This window comes from Cololabis saira, chromosome 21 (assembly GCF_033807715.1).
Source record: "Cololabis saira isolate AMF1-May2022 chromosome 21, fColSai1.1, whole genome shotgun sequence".
Taxonomy (NCBI): Eukaryota; Metazoa; Chordata; class Actinopteri; order Beloniformes; family Belonidae; genus Cololabis; species Cololabis saira.
This window is the reverse complement of record NC_084607.1, coordinates 12,874,173-12,893,351: the sequence shown is the minus strand read 5'-3', so window position 1 is coordinate 12,893,351 and position 19,179 is coordinate 12,874,173. Positions and strand designations below refer to the sequence as shown.

The 19,179-nt window shown below is 42.5% G+C and overlaps 1 protein-coding gene across 1 annotated transcript in view; it reads left to right on the top strand.

Moving 5' to 3' along the window:
- The window catches only part of notch3 (notch receptor 3), a 32,396-nt gene that overhangs the window by 9,273 nt on the left and 3,944 nt on the right, over positions 1-19,179 (top strand). Inside the window, exons 3-32 of the mRNA XM_061712468.1 lie at positions 1,682-1,824; positions 1,903-2,238; positions 2,873-2,995; positions 3,081-3,314; positions 3,411-3,566; positions 3,675-3,860; positions 6,873-6,986; positions 8,153-8,266; positions 9,174-9,407; positions 9,506-9,616; positions 9,718-9,910; positions 10,051-10,196; positions 10,765-10,998; positions 11,103-11,255; positions 11,380-11,608; positions 12,409-12,610; positions 12,712-12,868; positions 12,961-13,145; positions 13,892-14,024; positions 14,121-14,378; positions 14,468-14,580; positions 14,678-15,204; positions 15,825-16,151; positions 16,244-16,392; positions 16,481-16,706; positions 17,234-17,324; positions 17,420-17,588; positions 17,747-18,048; positions 18,668-18,815; positions 18,931-19,028. Coding sequence (XP_061568452.1) covers positions 1,682-1,824; positions 1,903-2,238; positions 2,873-2,995; positions 3,081-3,314; positions 3,411-3,566; positions 3,675-3,860; positions 6,873-6,986; positions 8,153-8,266; positions 9,174-9,407; positions 9,506-9,616; positions 9,718-9,910; positions 10,051-10,196; positions 10,765-10,998; positions 11,103-11,255; positions 11,380-11,608; positions 12,409-12,610; positions 12,712-12,868; positions 12,961-13,145; positions 13,892-14,024; positions 14,121-14,378; positions 14,468-14,580; positions 14,678-15,204; positions 15,825-16,151; positions 16,244-16,392; positions 16,481-16,706; positions 17,234-17,324; positions 17,420-17,588; positions 17,747-18,048; positions 18,668-18,815; positions 18,931-19,028 — 5,791 coding nt within the window. The remainder of the gene's footprint in view (positions 1-1,681; positions 1,825-1,902; positions 2,239-2,872; positions 2,996-3,080; positions 3,315-3,410; positions 3,567-3,674; positions 3,861-6,872; positions 6,987-8,152; positions 8,267-9,173; positions 9,408-9,505; positions 9,617-9,717; positions 9,911-10,050; positions 10,197-10,764; positions 10,999-11,102; positions 11,256-11,379; positions 11,609-12,408; positions 12,611-12,711; positions 12,869-12,960; positions 13,146-13,891; positions 14,025-14,120; positions 14,379-14,467; positions 14,581-14,677; positions 15,205-15,824; positions 16,152-16,243; positions 16,393-16,480; positions 16,707-17,233; positions 17,325-17,419; positions 17,589-17,746; positions 18,049-18,667; positions 18,816-18,930; positions 19,029-19,179) is intronic.

The following is a 19,179-nucleotide window of genomic DNA, read 5'->3' as shown; positions in this document are numbered from 1 at the left end:
CTCGGCGCTTTACTGCTGACCTTGTACAGTTTGCTGTGGAAAAATTTTTACTTCTTGCACAATTGGTTTTTATATACCAAGAAATGATTTAGTTGGAAACATTATGAACATTTCAGTTTTCCTTCTGTGTAAACGCATTCCTGTGAGTACTTTTACATGCATTCATCCTTATCGCCCTGCCTCCTCCGGTTTACTATTATCTTTATGCTTTTAAAAACAAAACTGAAAAACCTTCCATTTTTCACATTTTAAATAGAAAAACGCTTGTTTCAGTGAAGATCCAGATTTGGATCAGATCACCCTCGTCTAGAAGCTTCAGTTCTGAAGCAATAGGAAGGAACATTTTTGAGTATTTGTTTTAGTTTTGACTGTGGAATTGAACATCAAAAAGTAAATGAGGAACAAACCTGAGTGGAGTGATGATGCACCTGTCAATGAGAGCAGACAAAAAGTCATTGTTGATCCGGCCTTAGGGCTCATCTCCTCCTGAAAGAGGAGACAGAGCCCCAGGGTGGGCCAGAACCCGGGTGTCACTGTCCTGCCACCAGCATCAAACAGTCCGATTGAAGTGGGGGGTTTGTCCCCGGCCAAAGGCTTTGCTGCGGGTGTAGAGTTACTAACTTGGCTGAACTCCCGTAGAAACCAAGTTTGAACTATAGAAAACCCTGTGTAATTGTCAATCTCGGTCTCTGACTGCAGAAGGTTGAGCTCAGATCTATGCAACGTCTGCGCAGCCAGCATGTGAAAAGCAGAACGTTAGTAGGTTTAGGCCTCTCTGCTTCTGTTTACACACCATGTGCTTGGGCCTTGTACGTCATCCGAGCTTTGGCAGCAGTCAGAGCCTCGTTATCGATGTATCTTTACATGTAAAACAGAACAAAATGCTCTGTAAGAAGAATATAATTTGTATATAATCAAATGTACACAACATGATTTTACATAGCCTGTTTAGACAGCTGTATTGATTAAAGTAGAACTACATCTGTTCTGATAAGCCCATATATGAGAGGAAATGAAAAAAACAAGGCCAACACACATTGTATATAGACAAGTAGTTTAAACAAATCCTTCACTGTTTCATCAGAGTACAGACAAGGGAGGGGATATGTTATTTCATCCAAATACCACAGCTTTTTCTAGTCTGTTCGTGGCGGCTGAGTAGTGGTTGTTTTTCCTCATGTCAGGATTTGTTGATGGTTGTTGCGTTTCCAGATTGCTGTCACTGGGTGTGTTCTTTTTCATATATCAGAACAGAAACGAGAACTGAGATGTGGAACAACTGCAAAAGCAGAGGAATGTTTCTTTGCACAGAGAAAATGAGACTTTCCATCTGTTTGCCTGTTTAAGGCAAGAAGACGCTACAACATCTCTCCCTCCGCCATCATAGATCAAATGCTTGTTTGTGGTGTATTTTGAATAATGTACATGCATGATTTGAACTTGTATATTAAACTATCTAGCAACAAAGTCATTCCAGGGCCCAGACCTTTCTGGAGAAAGTGTGAGTCAGTCATCAGACTTTGCCACGGTGTTATGGAGGCCTGGTTACCAAATCTACAGCATGGTGGACATTGGGCTTCATCTTTCAATCAGTTAGCAGGCCTCTTTTAGTTTAGTTTGACAACTTAAGACATGCTTTTGACCTGCAGCCCCCAACCTTTGCGTCAATTTGTTTATACAGATGTCGGCCCGGATTCATCGGTCCTCTCTGTCGACACCCGGATCCCTGTTACAGATCACCATGTCTAAACGGGGCAGCTTGCAAGAGCGATGTGGTCAATGGCATCCCACAGTACACTTGTGTGTGTCAAAGAGGGTTCAGAGGTAAGTGTCTTCATTGGATACATCACATCCTGTCATTTTTTTTTTTTTTTTTACTTAATGCATCTCATTAACCCTCAGGCCAAGACTGCTCCCAAATTGACGCCTGTGCCACTAGTCCCTGTGCCAATGGAGCCCGTTGTGTCAATTGGAATAACCACTACAACTGCTCCTGCCCACCCGGCTACCAGGGAAAGAACTGTCACTCTGACATAGATGAGTGTCGCAAGCCTGGCTTGTGCCTCAACGGTGGCCTCTGCCTTAACTCCCATGGGTCGTACCGGTGCCAGTGCCAACCAGGATACAGTGGCCGGACATGTGAGGTGTCCACTCTACCTTGCGCCCCATCTCAGTGCCTTAACGGTGGCACCTGCCGACAGACGAGTGACCATTCCTACGAGTGCGCTTGCCTTCCAGGTAGACTAACTCTCCGTCAGTAGAAAACATGTTCACAGTCAGTATGCATACCTCGCTGTTTTCCCAGGCCCTATGCAAGACCTTATAGTAAAACAGATTTTCCCAGGGGGGATGACGTAGCTTATAGTGCTAAGATTTTTGCCGTGTGTCTCAAGCCCGTTTCTTGTGCTATAAATAGCTTGTTATGGGAGATGCGTTGGTGGGAGAGTTGAAGAGGCAGCGCGCCTCCCGTGCTCTCCCCTCAAGTTTCTCCACAACAGAAGGAATTTACTTTATGAGCTTACTAGTTTCCACTGGGGAGCTGACAGGAAATGTCTCCTGCCAGAGAGGAAGTCATTGAAACTGTAAGAGATTATAAAACAAGCAAACACAGAGTGCAAACCTCTGCATCAGGCAGGAGTCACTGGCATCGTGTGGGAAAAGTCAAATGAAAATGTCAACAATCAGAGACCTCCTGGAACCTTTTTACTTCACACATTGGCCCCGCACTCTCCCTAGTGTGGGAAAATCTCACTTCAGGTTATGATCGGAAATGTTTATCATCTGGAACAAGTGCCGGTGAAGGTTTAATAAACTCCAAGTGGGTGTGTGTTGCTGTCTTTGCATAACATACCTCTTTTCTCTTGTCTGTCAGGGTTTGAGGGACACAACTGTGAGAGTAATGTGGACGACTGTCCGGGTCACAAGTGCATTAATGGAGGAATATGTGTGGATGGGGTCAACACATACAATTGCCAGTGTCTGCCAGAATGGACAGGTACAGCTCTTGAAACAAACATTGAAAATTGTATATGAATCACGGTAAGTATGATTTAAAACAATTTGCCAACAATCCACTCCAGGACAATACTGTGCTGAGGATGTCAACGAGTGCCTCATGCAACCAAACGCCTGCCATAACGGAGGTACCTGCTTCAACACCATTGGCGGCCACAACTGTGTCTGCGTGAATGGCTGGACTGGAGATGACTGCAGTGAGAACATTGATGACTGCGCAACAGCCGTCTGCTTTAATGGTGCCACCTGCCATGACCGAGTAGCATCCTTCTTCTGCGAGTGCCCAGTTGGAAAGACAGGTATTTAGGTTTGTCCGATATCATTTGTGCCCATCATTGTAATGCCAGATAAGAAATGTGGTATATCTGTTTGTTTTTTGTATGGTTTTTACACAGGTTTGCTGTGCCACCTTGATGATGCGTGTGTGAGCAATCCCTGCAACGAGGGTGCAGTGTGTGACACCAATCCTCTTAATGGTCGTGCCATTTGCACATGTCCTGCTGGTTTTGTGGGAGGTGCCTGCAACCAGGACATGGATGAATGCTCTATTGGTATGTCTGCAATTTTGGGAACATCCATGAGATCTCCGGGTCTTATGCTTTTTGCTTATTTGTACATTGAGCATGTTTAATACACAAATTCTTTATTTGTACTTTCAGGTGCAAACCCATGTGAGCATTTTGGAAAATGTGTGAACACGGAGGGCTCCTTCCAGTGTCAGTGTGGCCGTGGATACGCCGGCCCACGTTGTGAGATTGACATCAATGAATGCCTGTCCATGCCTTGCCAGAACGATGCCACCTGCCTGGACCGCATTGGAGAGTTCACCTGTATCTGCATGCCAGGTAACCAGGTTCTACCATCCCACTAAACCAAACTACAAGAATTATGACTACAGAATGATTTTTCTTTTATTGAACTAGCTCTGTCTCAAAAATGAGAGGTGATGTCAGAAATCATGTTTGCACATAAAATATAAAGATAAATATTATAATTGTAGGAGAGCTTTTTAGTTTTAATCTCTGAAAATATGTTATTAATTACAATGAACATCAAACTAAGAGGATTAAACAGGTTTGGGATACAGAACACATTAGTTTAGTTTGAAATTATTCACATGGAAGACTAAAAAGTAATACAAGGAACTAAACCTGACAGTATGTGAACCATTCTGACTGGAAGTGTGGACTGCCGTGTAACACATTCCCATTTGTTATAAAATTTGGGAATAAATTTAGGAAGTAATCTAATAAGTGGAGAAACTTTTTTTAGTATAGAGACATTTTGAATATTTTCCAAACATCTAAAATAGTATAGATGACTTTCACACATCAAAGTTTTTAGTTTTTTGAAAACAGTACAGTTTCTATTTAAATACTCCAGTTACAGAGAAACTGTGTATCAAGGTAGATCTAAAAGATATGCCCCTTACATTTTTTTCAACTTATATCTGGTCACTTCAAAATGCAAAAGGTCCCATCGAAACACAAACAACCCTATCTGCAAAATGATTTTTAATTTTTTTTTATTTTTTCTTCTCTCAGCAAAGTGTATTTTCAGATAGGAGGTTTTGGGTTGCCGCCATCAATATGAAGAATTAGACATACTTGAAGTGTGACTGAGGTGTTTTGAATAAAACTCCAGCTACAGTCAAATATATAATTTGAACATAAGTGGTGATGACACCTAACGGCACCAAAATGTCATTTATGATGTTTTCATTATTGTTCGGCATGTCCAAAAATGAAACTTATTTAATCATAATTAAACATATTTAAGATTTCAAACTCATTTCAGTGTGTTGGAAACCATTCTTGAGTAAAAGTTGATCATTCTTCTGTATTTTTTACGCTCCATCATTATGGTGCTTACTTTCATAATAATTGTGTGTAAACATAGCCAACTGCCTACAACTATGTCCGCATTAATACTTTTATTATGGTGATGTCTCACATCCAGGTGAATTCCACCCTTTCATTTTGAAAACACATCTGTTGCTGTCTAATGTAGATGGTTAAACTGTAAACATATGGATACAATGACGTAATCCCACCAATTTGCTTCATGGTTTTCTCTTCTGGGTCACCACTTATCCTTCCCTGATTCGCTAAGCCTATATCAACTGACAATTACCAGAAGATAGGCATGCCTTAATTACGGTGTAAACATGGAGATGCAACTGCAAGCTCTGCTGACATCATTGTCCTTGCTGTAAGCTTTAATAACACTGAAACTGCCGATGCATGTAAAGAGAAGCCAGTTACTATAAAAACAATATTTCCTGTGGAATTTTCACCCTTTTTTATAACTCGATTTTGTTTTGACAAAGTTGTGGAACAAATACTGACTACAGTGGGCATAATCTTTTTTTATCATCTTTCATCGGGAATTGTGGCATAAGGTACACCTGGACAAAAACAGAGAATCATTTTGTCACTAATGGGTCATATGGCAGCAGTGTTACATCGCCTAAAAGTGGAGAGTCTGATTCAGTCTTTCTTCGGTTTTACTTTATTTATGGCCAACATTAGGTTGAAGGGTTCAAAAAGGTATTGAAGATGACACATACATCAGTTGAGCATTCCTGCGACAGTCCACATCCATCTTTCGTTTAACTTTAATTTGACTAGAGTCATTTCTCTAAACACGTTCATTCAACATGAGCTAGTCTATTTTTTATGTTCTAATTTCGGTCAGTGAGTACACTACAGCTAAATACAACCTATTTGACCTGTAAATCGCTGTAGACCAACAACCAGCAAGCAGGCTGAAGCATAAAAGATGAGTTGAACTGAACTAGCTCAAAGGAGGGTCCAAAATTTTTTATTTTTGATTAAATATCTTTGTCAGTTACTTATAAATAATAATAATTATAAAATCTACTTAAACAAAATCATGCGATCGCAAGTACTACAAGAAAATGTAAGACAGACGGTGAAGAAGTAAACCATAAATATGCACACATAAAAGGGATGGAGCTGCACACTCGCACCATTGATTAAGCTCCAATATCGGGGATTCAGAAGCACAACTCTGCACTCTTGAGTGCACTGTAAAGACAACAGGGTATTTTTGGGGGGCTAAGTGATAGTTTGGACACTCTGTGACAAAAAACAGAGTGAAACTCTCACGCACAGTCCTACATGCATCCTGGGGTTTTGGGAGCTATACAAATTAGAGCTGGGAGTTGGCTCTATAGGACTAGATGTGAGAGAGGTTGAGCAGTTAGGGGGAGGAGTGTGCTGTGAATACTAATGAGCGGTGGAGTGGTGGGAATGGAGACGAACAATGGGGCCCCTCTGTGCTCCACTTGCACCCCTCATAGACACAGAGAGGGAAAGAGGCTTTTTCCCAGAGCCACCCACCCTCCCCCATTTACTTCCAGAGACAGGGCCTTCCTCACCACCCTCCTCATCATCAGTTAGCCTGGCAAAGCTCATGTGGAGCCACTGATTATTTCTGATTCCACGCTAGCCTCTCCCAAGGGGAAACACTCATTCACATTCAGCTTTACCTCAATGAAGCGGCCCTCCATAGTTTGCTAACACTGAATGTATAACATGTATCTGGCGAAGGAGACTCTGACCCGAAGAGGGACAATGTTTCATGGACAGTAGGGTGTGGTGATTCCAGATCAGTGGAGTGGGAACACTGGGGAAGCCTTTTTTATGGCTCAGAAGAGACCTGTGTCAAAAATTCAGATGAGAGAAAAGTTTCCCACGGATTTCCATCCCGTTTTACGTCCACACGGCTTTCATGCTCGCTGTAATTCACATATCCGTGCATAATGTACATAAAGTAATCAGAAATAACTAGAAAGAAGTATGTGATGTTAAATTTGAACTTTTGTCTTCCAGGCTACACGGGGACGTACTGCGAGATTGATGTAAATGAGTGTGAGAGCAACCCGTGCGTAAATGACGGCATCTGTCGGGACATGGTCAATGGTTTCACATGCACCTGCCAGCCAGGTAGGCTTCTCCGATTTTACCCTCATTTCCCGAGCCCCGTGTTCATATCTGTGTGGCCTTTTAAAAACTCCAGCAGCAGGAAAAAAAACCCCACAAAGCCAAAGTTTAAATGTCCCCAGTACCAGAGGAGGGAGGGTCAGCCTCGCTACTCCTGCCTGCTGGTGTTTCGAGCCACCACTCGTATAAAAAGGCAAGCCCGCAAGGCTGCCTGTCCTCCCGCCTGAACAAAGGCACTATTGTGACCCCCGCTTCCCTCCTCTGTGGAATGTGGAAGGGACAGCAGTCTCCCTCATCCTGCCCTGGCGGGGATGGTGGTGGTGGTGGTGGGGGACAGCAGTCCTGCTAATGAGATTCTTTTCCAGGTCCACAATTTACATCTGGGACAGACGTCCCCCCCCCCCCACACCCCCTATCTAGCTATTGAGCTGGTGGAGCTGATGCAGGCAGTCAAGGAGGAGGTGTGAGGGTCCCCAAAAGAAAAAAAAAAACAAAACAATCCCATCGTCTCCTCCGACCCCCCCTTTAGCAGTCCAAGCAACAACACACACAACCTATCCTGACACTGTTAATCAACTGAGCAGTATGCTACCGATGCAGCAATTCATCCCTTCCTGGGCACTGTGCCCAGTGATTTCAGGCCTGTTCCTTTTTTGTTTTTTTTCCTCCCCTTTTTCATCTCTTTGTCTTGTTCTTTCACTTTTTCTTCTTCTTTTTATATTGCTGTTATTATCATTATTATTGTAAAAAAAAAAAACGTTTTCTTCGCTCACAATAACCCCGTACTATTTAGTTCACGGTTTCCCAGTGCAGAACTGGCCTTGTTCAAGCTCAAAATGTACCACAATGGACGAGTTGTATTCATCCGCTCACATTTTCACACCGCCAGATAACAATAAGCCTTTTCCTCCCCCCCCTTAATTCGAAAGTCCCTCCTCTAAAGCATTATTAATACTTTGTGGTGGTCAGTTACGGACGTGTCTTAATGCACACATGACATGCCCTTAACTAGTCCAGACGCTCCCAAACCCCTACATTAGCCAGACATCACTAACCTAACCAAAGGCCTCTGCCCCTCTGAGAAGAGCAGAACTGCCCTCTGACCTAAGCATGGACCCTTTCACTGGACCGTCTGTCTGACCCTTGACCTCTATGTTTGCATGTCCCAGGCTTTACTGGCATCATGTGTCAAGTCGACATAGATGAGTGCGCCAGCACGCCCTGCCAGAATGGAGCAAAATGCTACGACCGGCCCAATGGGTTCGAGTGCCGCTGTGCCGAAGGTAAGAGCTTCTTGTAACTAATCGATATCAGTGGACAGTTGATGGACACAACACGCGTTAAAGGTGTCTCCCCAGACGGAGGAGCAGATGATCTTCTTCAGCCACTTGTTTGGTCTTTGCTGAGCATTCAGCGTTTTTTTGGGGGGGATGAGCTATTTTTTTTGGATGTCTGATGTGCCAAGCAGACCAACTTGAGGCCCCTAATCCCCCTCTTTTCCTCATTGGTTCACTGGATCATGGGGTCACTGAGGACCAGCAGTTGCTAAGAAAGGAGCCCTGGTCATCACCCCGACATCTGTTCATCTCTGAAACCCCCATACCACACCTTATGCTGATTCTTAGCTCACATTCCCTCATATTCGCTCATGTTCATATTTGAAAGCACAGCCAGGTACAGTCACTCGTGTAGTTTTTTAACAAAGGCTGTATATATAAGCTGGGTATGTGTATACACTGGTGTTTAACATGTTTGTTTGCACCTACGCCTGTGGAGAGGCTTGCTTCATTGTTTCAGGGGCCAGCTGCTTGGTATTTACCGTGTTTGTGGGCCCCTTCTGTTGAGTGAAGTAGCCCTGTTTGACGTGGTGCTGTCTATTGTTCTCTCCACCAGCGAGAACAAAAGCGAGACTGGGAGGCCTGTGTATGGCCCTTCTTTTACTGCCTTGCCCGACTCAGAATCGTACTACACACATACCACACAAACCAACAGTTACTTTCCCTAACACGCAGACAACCGTTGGCATGGAAACCCCAGTGGTCAGAGTCCAAAAACAGAGAAAGTTTTTGAAATGACAAAAGGGCAAGAAAGTGCGGGGAGAAATTTGAATAAACTACACTGAAAATGTGAAAATGGTTTCATAAGGCGGCAAAGCACCTACATTTATGTACGTGTTTTTTTTCTCCTCAGGTTATGAAGGGAGACTTTGTGAGAGTAATATCAACAACTGTCAACCCGACCCATGCCACCACGGCACCTGCGTGGACGGCATCGCTAGCTACACGTGTAACTGTGACGCAGGCTACACCGGCTATCGCTGTGAGAACCAGCTCAACGAATGCCACAGCAACCCTTGTCAAAATGGGGGTAAATGTGTAGACTTGGTCAATAAATACATCTGCCAGTGCCAGCATGGAACCTCAGGTAAGACACAAAACTCCATTCATAATACGTTTTCAATAGAGGAGTGATTTTTCTTTCAATAGAGAAGTGATCTTTCTTCCATCTCCTTTCCAACCCAGGCACAAACTGTGAGATAAACTTTGATGACTGTGCCAGTAATCCGTGTGATTTTGGCATCTGCAAAGATGGCATCAATCGTTACGACTGTGTTTGCAAACCTGGCTTCACTGGTAAGGCCTCTCTGAAATTGAAAGCATGAATTGAAAATGGAAAAATGACTTCACACTGGAAATTCTAACAAGCACAATTTGTGTAACATCTTTCCTGCCAGGTCCTAAATGTAATGTGGAAATAGATGAATGTGCATCCAGCCCATGTAGAAATGGGGGAACGTGTGTTGATGAAGAGAATGGATTTCACTGCCAGTGTCCTGAGGGTTTTAAGCCCCCTTACTGTTACTCCCAGGTGGATGAATGTGGCAGCAGCCCATGCGTCCATGGGGCATGCAGGGATGACATCAAAGGGTATGGATAGTTCAGAATTGTGTTGCAGTTTTGAGAGAAATTTGGGATAATTTAAGTTGCAGGCATTTTCCTTTACTGCAGGTTTTAACACGTACATCAGGTCACTTTTACCGGCTAAACTAGTATCTCTGTGTTTCCAGTTACCGCTGTGACTGTGAACCTGGCTGGGTTGGGAAAAACTGTGACATCGACAGGAACGACTGTTTGCCGAGTCCTTGCCAGAATTCTGGCACATGCATTGATCTGCTCAATGGTTTCACCTGCAAATGTCGCCAGGGTTACAGAGGTGAGAAGCTCACATTGGTAGTCAAACCCACAATAACTGCTGTAGCCATCATCAGTAAAGCATGCAATAATACAGGACTGTCTCAGAAAATTAGAATATTGTGATTTTCTGTAATGCAATTACAAAAACAAAAATGTCGTACATTCTGGATTCATTACAAATCAACTGAAATATTGCAAGCCTTTTATTATTTTAATATTGCTGATCATGGCTTACAGCTTAAGAAAACTCAAATATCCTATCTAAAAAAATTTGAATATTCTGGGAATCTTAATCTCAAACTGTAAGCCATGATCAGCAATATTAAAATAATAAAAGGCTTGCAATATTTCATCTGATTTGTAATGAATACAGAATGTATGACATTTTTGTTTTTGTAATTGCATTACAGAAAATAAAGAACTTTATCACAATATTCTAATTTTCTGAGACAGTCCTGTATAGTTCCATAGAAATATCCTAAGGGGCCTAATCAACAGCTCTCTGCTTCCCTCTAGTGGTGTATTGAAAATAAGCAGATATGTTTGCCAGTCGTATTTATTTACAGTTTATTTTGTTCTCATTACAGGTAATCTCTGTCAGGTGAACATCAATGAATGTGCATCCAACCCCTGTCTGAACAAGGGCACCTGTGTGGACGAGATTGCAAGTTTCACCTGCATGTGCGAGCTTCCTTACAGTGGACCCACATGTGCTGAGGTCCTCACCCCTTGCTCCCCTAACCCTTGTGCAAACCATGGAGTCTGCACACACACATCAGACTATATGGGCTATCAGTGCAACTGCCAGCCGGGGTGGCAAGGTAAGGAACATTTTAATTCAATTACTTTGCACATATCTGCTGTTTCATAATCTGTTTTGAAGTGTACAATTAGTTTTAATTGTACCATCTTTCCCAATCTTCAGGCCAGTTGTGTAACATAGATGTGAATGAATGCATCTCAAACCCCTGCAAAAACCGTGGGACCTGCACTAACATGCTCGGAGACTTCGTTTGCTCTTGCAGAGGAGGATATACCGGGCTGACCTGTGAAACAGACATCAATGACTGTGTTCCTAGTGAGTTAGCTGTATAATTACAGAATTATTATACCTATCTGTAAATCTGTATGTGCCAGGCACAATACTGGTATATTTATTGTGTTTGACCAAAGTTATTTTCTCTCTCCCATTGCGCCATCAGATCCCTGCTTAAATGGAGGTTCCTGCGCAGATGGGATAAATTCATATCATTGTAGCTGCCTGGCAGGTTTCACAGGCCTCCGATGCGCTCAAGAGATCAATGAATGCCAGAGCACCCCCTGTAAAAACGGAGGCACCTGCACAGACTACGTCAACTCGTACACTTGCACATGTCGGCCTGGCTTTACTGGTATCCACTGCGAAACCAACATCCCTGACTGCACTGAAAGGTGATTATGTGTGTTTGAGTCATACAGTTTTTTTCTGGTTGTACTTCATAAACCATCCTATATGCTGGTGGAAGTAACTACTGACCATGATGATGACATTTGAACATTTTAAGTCTGTATTTCCACCAGAGGTGTCAAGTAACGAAGTACAAATACTTCGTTACCTTACTTAAGTAGAAATTTTGGTTATCTATACTTCACTGGAGTCATTATTTTTCAGACAACTTTTTACTTTTACTCCTTACATTTTCACGCAATTATCTGTACTTTTTACTCCTTACATTTTAAAAACAGCCTTGTTACTCTATTTCATTTCGGCCTTTAAAAAAAACTATCCAGTTAAATTGCTCCATCCGGATAGAGTGAATTTGGTTGTGGTTGTTTCAGATGTTCTTGTCCAGTTTTGTTCTTACATCCGTTGCCCTCAGATTCCTGCAACTAAACTTTTTGCACCATTACGATACTTATAGGCAACTAGTCATTATATCTTCTGCTCTCTGAAACACATGTTAATGCTCAATAGTACACATATATGGTTCTTTAATATATTTGCATTATACTAAGATGCATTCATTTTCAATGGCTTTTGTACTTAATGGCTTTTTTCCCCCTTACATTACTTTTACTTTTATACTTTAAGTAGTTTTGAAACCAGTACTTTTATACTTTTATTTGAGTAAAAAACTTGAGTTGATACTTCAACTTCTACAGGAGTATTTTTAAACTCTAGTATCTATACTTCTACGTGAGTAATGAATGTGAATACTTTTGACACCTCTGATTTCCACTCATGTCCGCAGCTCTTGCTTCAATGGAGGGACATGCACAGATAAAATCAATGGCTACACCTGCACGTGCCGGTCAGGCTTCACCGGCTCCCACTGCCAGTATGAGGTTAATGAGTGCGACTCCCAGCCGTGTCTCAATGGAGGCTTATGCCAAGATGCTCTTGAGTCCTTCCGTTGCTCCTGCCCCAAGGCCTATACTGGCAGTCGCTGCCAGGTACAAACAACTGAAACACACTTTTGATGTACTTTCTTAAGAGCTTGAGTCTTAATATATTTATGATTTTGTAATATATAATTTCTCTGAATCCTCCCCAGATGCCAGTTGAATGGTGCAGACGCTCGTCTCCATGCCAGAATGGTGGACGGTGTCGTCAAAAAGATGCTTCCTTCATTTGCGACTGTACAAATGGTTGGTCTGGGCATTACTGTGATATCCCCAGAGTTTCCTGTGAGACAGCCGCTCGACAGCGAGGTAATTTTGAAAAAAAATGTTAAATTGTGTTCATTTCCTTTTTCTGCAGAGTGAATGAAGTCAAACTTACATCTCCCATCTTTTCTACTTAGGGATCCAAACAGATGAACTCTGCCACCATGGTGGTCACTGTGTCAACAGTGGGAATACCCACTATTGCAAATGTCCCGCTGACTACACTGGGAGCTATTGTGAAAGTCAGGTGGACCATTGTGAAGACAAACCTTGTCGCAACGGTGCCACCTGCAGGCCGTATGTCGGCAGTTACCACTGTGACGTGAGTTGGATACTTTGTGTTACCGTGCACTAGGGCTGGGCGATATATCGAGATTTTAATATATATCTATATATTTTCAAACGCGATATGGTACGAGACAATATCGTTTATATCGATTGAAAAAAAATATATATATTATTTTTTTTTTTTTTAATGATTTTGATATAGCTTATTTTGTGACAAATTGACTTGAATGTTTTATTTGAGATTTGCACAAATGTTTTGTTATTTGCACAACTGTCAACCTCAGTGGAAAAGTCTGCCTGTTACTGTCTACATTGTATTAATTGCACAGTGTATTTTAATTTAATTGTTATGCAGGAAAGGGATATTTGTTTTATTTTATTCAAGAAGCATTTTTATTCTATATATGCAGGCAGTTTATTTTTATTTCATTTGTTTTATGCATTTTGATATTGTGCAGACCTCTGTTAATAAATGTACCTGTGTGACATTTGGCACGAGGCTTTGTATTAAAACTGACTGTTTTTTTAAGGGTTTTGCCTCAGAAAAAATGAAGCTAACAGAGATGCTATGCTATAATGCTTTGGGGGAAACCCCAATTATGGCACAGAAAAAATATCGATATATATCGAGTATCGCTATTCAGCTAGAAAATATCGAGATATGACTTTTGGTCCATATCGCCCAGCCCTACCGTGCACCTCGTGGACAGATTTGACCAACATTACTGTTCTCTCTGTTCTGGCTTTGAAGTTATAAAGACTTTGTGCATGTTATTACAGTGTATGCCAGGATATACCGGGAAGAACTGCGACATAGATATCAATGAATGCCAGTCTCATCCATGTCAGAATGGAGGCACCTGCATTGACCTGGTGGGACATTACATCTGCTCCTGTCCTCCTGGCACACTGGGTATGCAAGCATCCATTATGCAAACGTCTATGCTTAATACTTTAGAGATTTCACCATATATGATAAAGAAATGATTGATTGTTCTCTCTTTTAAAGGTGTTCTCTGTGAGATCAATGAAGATGATTGTGCTCCACCCCTGAGGCTGCGCGGGGCTTCTCCAAAGTGCCTGAACAATGGTACCTGTGTGGACAGAGTGGGTGGTTATCGCTGCAATTGTCCCCCTGGTTTCACAGGAGAACGATGTGAGGGAGACATAAACGAGTGTCTCTCTAACCCCTGCAGTCCCTCCAACAGTCTTGACTGCATCCAGTTGCCCAACGATTACCAATGTGTCTGCAAGCCCGGCTTCACAGGTTAGACGACTGCCATTCTCCATCTTCTCTGATTGTGTAGTTTCTTTGTGTAAAGTTATATGGTTTAACCATCACTCCCTTGTTTTTAGGTCGGAGGTGTCAGAACAGGTTCAGTGTATGCGAGTCTCAACCTTGTCAGAATGGAGGAGCCTGCTCTGTAACCAGCAGCTCTTCCCTCGGATACACCTGCACATGCCAACTTGTAAGTTTACATAAACTCAAAGTGTTTAAATATCTAATTTTATCATTGCAAATTTGAATCACAGCACTGGAGGTTCACGACTGCTGTATTTCTTTAGGGTTACACTGGTCCAAACTGCGATCGGAGCATGTCCTGTCGAGAGCTGTCCTGTTACAACAGAGGAAGCTGCACGCTCACCACAAGGGGCGCGCGTTGCGCCTGCCTGCCAGGCTACGGCGGGCCCCAGTGCCAACATCGTAGTAATGAAGGGTGTGCCTCGCAGCCATGCCGAAATGGAGGGATGTGCACCGAAGAGACAAGCTTCCCGTTCTTCCACTGCCAGTGTCTCAGCGGCTGGACGGGCAAGCGGTGTGAGCAGAGCAGCTCGTCTGAGCTCCCGGCGCCCTCGTGCCCTCTGGCAGACTGTCACGGCAAGGCCAACGATGGAGTCTGTGACAAGGAGTGTAACACAAAACTTTGTCAGTGGGATGGTGGTGACTGCTCTCTGGCAACCAATCCCTGGGCTCATTGTCCAGACCCTCGCTGCTGGCGCGTCTTCAACAACAGCCAGTGTGACGAGTCCTGCAACAATGCTGAATGCCTGTACGACAACTTCGACTGCAAAACCAAAGAAAAAGTTTGCAAGTGAGTTTATTCATTTTTTTCAATTTCAATTTCAATTTATTTTATTTGGTAAGGAGGGACAGTGCACATCATTATGCATTTACAAAATAAAAGCAGATGCACCCAAATGTAGCCTATTGGCTAATTCCCATTGGCAGTCCCCCCGGCTAGAATATAAAAACAAGCAAGTTTAAGAGCAATACAATGTTCAGTTAAAAAAAATACAATAGTACAATAATATAACCAATATCACAATAATACAACCAACCACATAACACATTTCATAGTATTTTTACATTCATAAGTTATAGTTTATAAGTTATTGTTATAAGTTATAGCAGCAGGCTAAAGTAAAGTGCAAGTGTCTATGTAAAGTGTCACAGCTAAGAAGTGCAGAGTAGAGGTATAAAGTGCACGGTGTATGGGGTTATGGACTTGAGAAAAAAATAAATAAACAAAAAACAAAAGAAGGGGGGGGGATGTAGGTGGAATGGGGTTGCAGCAATGCAAAACCGGGTCATGCTATTGGTTTAGATGTGGTGTTGAAGAATTGATTTTAGTTTTTAGTCATTTTAATGTGGAATAATTTCTTTAATTAATTCTGATCTTTGAACACTCACGGATCCTTCTGTTGCCTCCAGTCCTATCTATGAAACCTACTGTATCGACCACTACGCTGACGGGGAGTGTGACCAGGGCTGCAACACAGAGGAGTGCGGTTGGGACGGCTTAGACTGCGCTCAGAAGGTTCCAGAAGAGCTTGCAGATGGAGTCTTAGTTTTGGTGGTACTCATGCCTCCAGAGGAGCTTCTCCGCAGCGGCACAGCCTTTTTGCAGAAATTGAGTGCCATCCTGCACACTTCGGTACGCTTCAGGTTGGACAAAAACGGCGATGCCATGATCCGTCCCTACACACGGCAAGGGTCGCGGCTCAAACGCGAATTGGAGCCTCGACAAGAGGTCATCGGGTAAGTCACGCCTACTGGAAACATAAAAGATGTATCCTCTTCGTGTAGAATGTGCGTTGCACGTAAAACCTGCCTTTCTGCTTTTCTTGTAGGTCCATAGTCTATGTAGAGATAGACAACCGCTTGTGTTCTCAGGGCTCTGAGGATTGTTTCCCCTCAGCTCAGACTGCTGCAGAGTACCTGGGAGCCCTGTCTGCAGTAGAGATGCTCCGTTTCCCTTATCCCCTCAAGGAAGTCCGTGGTGAGTGGGAATATTTATTCAACAGTAAAAGCACCAGTGACATATATTCGACACAAATATGTGATTATCGCTTTTTCCCTCAATGCAGGTGAAAAGCTACCTTACCCTACTGAGATTCCACCGTGGGTCAAGCTGATCATGGCAGGGATAGCTGCTCTTTTCATTTTGGTCATTCTAGTGATAGGCATGTTGATTACGCGTAGAAAGAGAGAACACAGCACCCTCTGGTTCCCCGAGGGCTTCTTCCTCAAGAAAGAACCCAGCAGCAACAAAAACCGCAGAGAACCTGTGGGCCAGGATGCTCTTGGAATGAAGTAAGTTGTTTGGGAAGTTAATTGTGCTTATATTTGAGTAAATATACAGGACTGTCTCAGAAAATTAGAGTATTGTGATTTTCTGTAATGCAATTACAAAAACAAAAATGTCATACATTCTGGATTCATTACAAATCAACTGAAATATTGCAAGCCTTTTATTATTTTAATATTGCTGATCATGGCTTACAGCTTAAGAAAACTCAAATATCCTATCTCAAAAAATTACAATATTCGGGGAATCTTAATCTTAAAATGTAAGCCATAATCAGCAATATTAAAATAATAAAAGGCTTGCAATATTTCAGTTGATTTGTAATGAATCCAGAATGTACGACATTTTTGTTTTTTTTAATTGCATTACAGAAAATAAAGAACTTTATCACAATATTCAAATTTTCTAAGACAGTCCTGTACCATTAAGAGTGGATTGCAAGGATTATACAGTTTTGAATTGGTGTTGGATTTTACTTTGAATTTAAATGTTTCTTTGGATTAACATTTTACACATTTTTATTTGTAATTAGACACATGCCAAAGACTGTGGAGGAATCTTTACTTGGAGATCACAGTGACCAATGGATGGACTCCGACTGCCCAGAAGCAAAAAGGCTCAAGGTTAATAACACAGCTCCTTTGCAATTCATTCTCTGCATCACTTTATATACACAAGCGCAAGAATTTACGTGGATGGTATTTGTTGGGAATTGAAGGTTGAAGAGCCGAGCTTGCTCTCAGACAGCGAAGACCCAGTGGACTGCAGACAGTGGACACAGCACCACCTTGCAGCTGCAGACATTCGCGTACCCCCCACCATGGCTCTTACACCTCCTCAAGGAGAGTTTGAAAGTGACTGCATGGACGTCAATGTCCGAGGTCCAGGTTAGTAGTAAAGTTATTCAAATTTGAAGACTTTGGCAATGATTTATCTGTTATTCTATCTTCATTTTCTGTGCTATTTTCCAGTTTACAGGAAACACCTGGTCACTGGAGCTATCTTGAATGTGGTTTATAAATAATATGACTGTTTCATCTTCCAGATGGTTTTACACCACTGATGCTGGCATCATTCTGTGGAGGCTTAGAGCCTGAGATAGCAGAGGAGGAGGAGCCTGAGGAGTGCTCCGCCAACATTATCTCCGACCTCATCTATCAGGGAGCATCCCTCGCTGCCCAAACAGACCGCACTGGTGAGACAGCGCTCCACCTGGCTGCTCGCTATGCCCGCGCTGATGCTGCCAAAAGGCTGCTGGATGCCGGGGCAGATGCCAATGCTCAAGACAACACAGGACGCACCCCGCTGCACGCTGCAGTGGCTGCAGATGCACAGGGAGTTTTCCAGGTAACCAGAAATTGTTGCACTATGTTTATTGACGATAACCCGTGAAAATAGCTGGAGTCCCTGTTTTCCACCCATGCATACATGCAAAAAAGCACAAAAAATCTTTTAAAAATGTTAAATCTAACATATCAGGACACGTGAAGCCACAGGATCTGTGTCTTGCCGTAATTTAGTCCTCTATATACAAAAGCTTGGAAAAAATTGGTTCATATGGGCATATCAGCAAGTCTGCAACAGAATAGCTGAAAAAAGAATCAAGTTTAAAGCCCATATGTAAAACCGGCTGAAATGCTGTGGTTAGATTTTATCTTAAGAGAGCTTAGTAATGCCTACAACTGTCAGTGAACTGAAGAAACTTTGTAAAAAGGAGTGGGCCAAAATCCTCCATGTCGATGTGAGAAACTGATAACATTAAAAAATAAGGATTTCCTCAAATAATTATGTTTAAAGGACTCTACAAGCTATCAGAACATGACAAAGTACTTACTTTTTCACACACTGCTTCAGAATTGGGCTTAGATCTCATCAAATAAATACTGTATTTTCCACATGTCTTTATGTATGCTACATGTCGTATATCACTCGCGGTGTGGAATTAAATGTATTTCTGCTTCTACAGATCCTGATCCGCAATCGCGCCACAGATCTTGACTCCCGGATGTACGACGGCTCCACTGCACTAATCCTGGCTGCACGGCTGGCGGTGGAGGGCATGGTCGAGGAACTCATCACTTGTCATGCTGACGTCAACGCTGTTGATGAACTGGGTAAGTGTCACTTTTCACTCAAAATGCAGATCTTTTGATACAGATACTTTTACATTTCTTGACTTTTATTCCAAAACACTTGATGTTTATTCCGATTGTTTGTTTTCTCTTTTAGGTAAATCTGCTTTGCACTGGGCTGCTGCTGTTAACAATTTGGATGCCACTGTTGCCCTCCTGAAGAACGGTGCAAACAAAGATATGCAAGATCTCAAGGTATGCCATTGATTTATTCAGCTTGAACCAAGATTTTGAATCAGCATGGGTTTAATGCAGGGGTCGGCAACCCAAAATGTTGAAAGAGCCATATTGGACCAAAAACACAAAAAACAAATATGTCTGGAGCCGCAAAAAATGAAAAGTCTTG